Genomic DNA, 6,013 nt, shown 5'->3' with positions numbered 1-6,013 from the left:
TATCGTTTATTCGGATTGTGCACAGTGTAATATAGGTAGTAATACAAGTCAAATCGCGGTATTATAATTATATTATAATCGAATGATCTGAACATCGGTTACTGCATAAGCATAATATAATAATATACTGTCGTCGTACGATATAAATCATAATAACATCATAGGAACTTTTCTTAATAATTGGTACGCGAATTAATTTTTTTCAAAATATACAATCGAAAACTATACCCTGTTTTTGATTGCACCGTTTTGCTGCGGTTGTACCGATACACCGCACTGAGTTTCGCGTGTACGATGTAACAATATAATAATAATATTATTATAACGATAATAATACCTACCGATTATAATTGCGTCGTATCACTGCGTCGTCGTCAGTGTTTTTATTCGTAAGCAAAAATAATTCGTAATAATAATGACCTTTACGAATTCATTAAAAAAAAAAAAAAAAAACCGATACGAGTTTTGTGTTTTCTAGGAGGTCGGAAGGGGAGGGGCACGCGCGGATACACGTACCCCGATCAGTCTACTGTTTTGTAACAACGCGGTCTAGTTTATATTATAATAATATTGTGTACAGCAAGAACATTCAAAATAAAATAATGATAATAATAAAAAATTATTTAATAATACAATGATACAAATATATAATATTTGAACGCGTCTATCATCATCGCGACTCGTCGTCCGATTATCGTATAACACTCATAACATAACACTTAACTATGTACAATATTTAATGATATATTACATAGGTACCTATTAATAATTATTAATAAAATATTATATTATTACAATTGTGTTGTGTCGTCGCAGACGCGCGGAAATCGTTTGCGGGCGAACGATTAATTAATATTATATAATAACGACAATAATAACAACAACAATATATTATTATTAAAAAAACGAAAAACCAATAATAATCGGCGCCCGAGTCATACTTTGCTCTCGGGGCCGTCGGCAGAGTGTTCGAAAGATTTTCGTATCGCCGACAAATATTTCGAAGTGATGTGTCCGTATATCTTGTTGTACCACTCGCACGTCCTGCCCCTGAAAAATGACAACGGTGTCGTTATTATCATATTATTTTATTTGTTTATGTTTCGAGTACAATACAATAAAATAATATTATGTTATTATATACACTGCACAATACGTTGGAATGGCAAACGCACAATTGTTGAACCGCAATGTTATATGGTTTTTTTTTATTATCATTATCAAATATTTAAATTGAGACCTAATAGTGGCGTGTATAGAAATTATTTTCCTTCATCTACGCCCAAAATACTCATAAACAATAAATATTGATTTTAATTTAAAAAATAAATATATTTCTTATTTTTGCCTAGTCAATTTTTTTAGACACAATAGGGAAGGGGGGGGGGGGGTCACTATAATATTTTAAAACTGAAATATTGTACGATAAATATTTCAATTAGTAAGAGAAATATAAAATTTACCTATTTTTTTTTTAAAAATATTCATAGATAAAATGATAATAATATGTTAAAAACATAAAAAAAATAAAATACTGCGTTGTAGGACATTTGAATATTTTCATAATGATATCAATACTTTTTCATACATAATGAATAAAATATGCAAATACTTTGGGTGTTTTGCGACATGGGTAAACATGCGACAATGATGAGGAAAAAATTCCGAAAAGGAAAACATTTAAAACCACCGTTCTATAGAGTATATACAACCTTGTAGTGCACCGATTAAAAATAATAGACACATATTATTATAGGCACATATTATATTATTCACCACTGTTTTTATATTTATCACACACTGACAAATCTCCAGAATATACCGTCGTATCAATATTTGATACATTTTTTTTTCTTAAGACACGCGATTGTTGACTTAAAGTTTGAGTCCTATAGTAAACATTTTCTAAAATCGTAATATTTTGAAAATTTAATGGGGATTCGATGCAGACTATTTTTTGATGCGGAGCGTCACTTTATTATTCTATACCTATATACTTTTATGGGTTACAGTCTGCTAAGATTAATACGGTATAACAATTTTTCGGCATCGGTCGATCGTAGCAAACGATAAATGTCATCGAAAACCGATTTATTCGATGGGTTTGATCCGACAGAAAGGTCGGCTGTCACCTGTACAGGTCACTCATATTTGAGACGGACTTTTAACTGCAGATTTACACTAACTACACTTATCAAAGTTTGTAAATATACGAATTATCAACCGCAAAGAATTAAAATTTCGATTCTATTTTTGTCTTGAATTTGAATTTGATATTTAAAATGTATAAATGTATGACATTTTCGATCTAAATGTAATAAACCTCATAACAAATTAAAATGTTTTCAGATTTCTCAACGAATTTATCGGACTTGGCAAGACGACGAGGAAAATCAAAAAAAACCTATCGGTACGGTCTATCAGCTCTATAGCCTACTATAGAAGGCACACTAGAACGCCGAGAACCGTAAAAACGGTTAAACCAAATAGTACACTCACTTTGTGTCGACTCGCGACAAATGCAGCACTCGGGACCGGCCCGAACCACACGGTTCGATCAGGTACCTGGAGGCGAGCACGATGCCACGGACCGCGCCCGCCGCCGGCTGCTTGGCGTCCGGGTGTTCGACGGACGTCTCGACGACCGCGCAACCGCCCCGGTTGAGATCGGTTCGCCACGACCTGGCCACGCAATAGTCCTTGGCCGGATGCGGGGCCATCGCCGCGTCCGCGTACTGGTACAGGTCGGCGCGCGCGTCCATCTTGGCCACCACCCTGGCCGACACCAGGTCGGCGTCCCACACGTGCCTCTCCCACAGGATCCGGGCGAGCACCTCGGCGGGTGGCGCCTCTACTTCCGTGCACACCCGCCACAGCCGCAACGGGTGTCCGTCGCCGACCTTCTTGTACGATATGTCGACGTTCTCGAAACTGCCCACGGCCATCCATCCCCTGTTCCTGAAAACACACGCAAGTACCGCGTATATTATTATTTATAATATGACAGCGCCCAAGTTGTCAATTTTCAGATTAACATATAGGTATTATATTGTATCTGGTGGTCGTATGATTGTACAATATCTAATATTTTAATCTTCTATGTATTAAAAAAGTCAATGTTTGTGACGTTTGCGAGTGTGTGTGTCCGCGAAAGCCAAGTCTATCACACTCATGGTTCTGAAATTTAGGGTACATGTGCACCTCGAAGGGCGATTTTATCATTTTACATACCTACCCCTTGTGTTACTCCTTATAATATGATATTATATAATATTGTCGTTATTAAATAACATTAAATTAAGTTTAGATTTAAGACGAGTAAAATATATGGTAATTACTAATTACAGAACATACTATTGTCTATAGGTATAGCCTATTACTTCTATACATATTACATATAGGTATTATTGCTTACTTATACGTACTTGTACTAGTTAATAGACAATACTACGATAGTAATTAGTTATACTAATTGTTCGAGCATTTTACAACACTATATAATATTATATTGTGAATAATACACTATGTACCTATATAGAATTGGTTGTGTAATATCGCAAAAAGAAAAATTTGAAAAAGTTTCAGTTTTTTGAGTGTTTACTATGACTGCATTTATCTATCTATATGTAGTCACTAGAGTTTGTTTTTTTTTTATTAACTACCTATCGTTTGTGGTTAGGTATTTCAATGTTTATAATATACATTTACGAACACAAATTAGACTTGTTGCTCACTTGTCTTTAGCTTCTTTAAGCAACGCCGACGTACACACGTTCAGGTATCCTCTCCAGTCGTGACCCATTTCCGCTCCTAGTTCTTCCAGGCTTATTGGTATGCTTTCGTCCATATAGCTGAAGTGACACTGACTCATGACGTCATCTGACATCTGATTAGGAAACGAAAACCACAGATTAATAAACAGATATCGACCTAGTGCGAAATTCATGCACGAGTAGTGGGGGGAGGGGGTCATTGTCAGATAGTAACGTGTCCGGTTATAGATAGATCGATTTCGCCCCCCCCCCCCATCTTGCACGCCACAATTATTACGCAACTGCGTGCATGACGTATATACGTACGGCGAACAGTTGACGGTAGTGCTTGATGAGAAACAGCAAGCAGTCGTGCGCCGCCTTGTTCTGTCCCAGCTGCTTGGAATCGGGCAGACCCATGGTGGCGGCGGAGGCGGCAGGCGACTGATGGTGGTTCCGGCGTGGCGACACGGACGACGAACGGTTGTGCGACGTGACCGGGCTGGACGGCGCGGAGCCGCCGTGCGGGTGCGACGACGACCAGGAACCGGCGTTCCCGAGGTGGAACAGCGACGGGGCCAAACACACGGCCAGGTTGCTGGCGGACATCTGGTTCACGTTGCTCCTGGACGACACCCGGAACAGGAAGTCGAGCAGCGCGAACAGGGCTTCGCGGTGTTCGTCGGGCAACAGCAGCACCGTGTAATGGACCGCTTCCTTTTGCAAGTACACCGGAACGTCTGTTTACGGCATATTACGTGGGTACATATTTTAGTATGTGTATAGTGTTTTATCATTAAAAATAGGTTCCCCCGAAATCAAATCAAACATTAAAAACAAAATGTAATCCTCACCATTCGAAAACATAAGTAATAGTATCCTAAGATTCCTACAGCAGCAAGATTCAGATCCAGACCAATATAATTTTAACCAAATAACCAATGCTTAACTAACATACCACGCATGGCCACTTCGAACTTTTTTAGTAAGTAATGCGATAAACTAAGCAAAACAGCGAATCTCCCTGCACGGGTTACTTTGAGATAACAGTTTTGGTCAGGTCTTTATAATAGTATTTAAAGTTTCAAATTTATCATCCTGTATATTATAATATATTATTATAGGTACTAACTACTAATACTGTACTCACGTTGAAAAATGGCGATGAAACTCTCGGACAGTTTGTTGGTAAGCAAGGCCTCCGGTAACTCGCGGAAGTATTGCTTCACCATGTCGGCCACGTCGTAGGCCTGATGGTTTTCGAACTTCACGTCCTCCGGGTCGGCTTCGGCCAGTTGCTTTAGGCGCTGTATTCGGGATTTGACGCCGGGCTTCCGGAACAACCCCACGTGGTCGAGAGCGTTGTCTTCGAGCCACCGAAAAGCAGACTGGACGAACGGTGGCAGTGCCGAACCGTATTTTTGCACGTTGGCGATCAGCGGAACTCCGAAAACGGTTTTATCTAAAACGAAAAACAATTATAGAGAATAATGATAGAAATAATAATGACAAACAAAAAATGTTTTCTAAATAACAATAATAATATTCAATTCATGTACGGAATTTTATGATATGTTTTGTTTCGTTTCATTGTGTGTGGGCCCCATCGCCTCCGTAGCGTACGTACCTTTTGGATCGGGCATTTTGGTTTTGCGCATAAACTTGGGCAGTTCCCAGTTCCATCCGGTCCGGTGTGTCGGACAATACCGTTCCATGATGGCGGTAAGCTTGAGAAGAGCGAACTTCCGCAACACCAACAGCTGGCCAACCGTGAGCGACCCGACCATCTGTCCGGCCAAGGCATTCGGCCGATGTTTGGTCTTTTGAAAACTATGCCACCGAACAACTGACCCCCTGTAAATTATAAGGCGTTGTAAGTTAAGACATACGTCATATCGTAATAATATTCAGCTAAAATATTTGTAGGTTTTATTTTTGGAAAATTAAATATACCATAATTTATTATTTTTCAAAATAATACACCATGATATTATATTGTCTGCATATCAAAATCACCGACATACAACGTGTGGACGTTTGACGGAAATGTTACCTACTACAAAGTTTAACTAAAAAGTCACGTCGACCTCCCTCCTTGCTCGAACGTTGTGAAATCGTATTAAAAATACTATAAACGCGTGAGACGTAATAATTATTATTATTATTTATTATATATTATTATTTACTTTGATTTGATGGTTAGATCTTGGTCGCTGTCTTGCACTGCGCTCGAAACCGAATCCACGCTGTCGTTGTCTAGA

The 6,013-nt window shown here is 38.8% G+C and overlaps 1 protein-coding gene across 2 annotated transcripts in view; it reads right to left on the bottom strand.

Annotated features, from left to right (window-relative positions):
* Positions 1–600: 600 nt before the first annotated feature.
* Positions 601–6,013, bottom strand: part of LOC132940885 (rho GTPase-activating protein 7) — a 111,162-nt gene continuing 105,749 nt past the window's right edge. For both annotated transcript variants that reach the window (XM_061008685.1, XM_061008686.1), the window contains 7 exons: positions 5,939–6,008; positions 5,380–5,606; positions 4,903–5,214; positions 4,080–4,492; positions 3,735–3,886; positions 2,500–2,958; positions 601–1,050 (listed from right to left, as the gene is read on the bottom strand). In XM_061008685.1, coding sequence (XP_060864668.1) covers positions 936–1,050; positions 2,500–2,958; positions 3,735–3,886; positions 4,080–4,492; positions 4,903–5,214; positions 5,380–5,606; positions 5,939–6,008 — 1,748 coding nt within the window. In that variant the 3' untranslated portion in view covers positions 601–935. The remainder of the gene's footprint in view (positions 1,051–2,499; positions 2,959–3,734; positions 3,887–4,079; positions 4,493–4,902; positions 5,215–5,379; positions 5,607–5,938; positions 6,009–6,013) is intronic.

The sequence above is a fragment of the Metopolophium dirhodum genome, chromosome 3 (assembly GCF_019925205.1).
Source record: "Metopolophium dirhodum isolate CAU chromosome 3, ASM1992520v1, whole genome shotgun sequence".
NCBI lineage: Eukaryota > Metazoa > Arthropoda > Insecta > Hemiptera > Aphididae > Metopolophium > Metopolophium dirhodum.
This window is presented reverse-complemented; position numbering and strand designations above follow the sequence as displayed.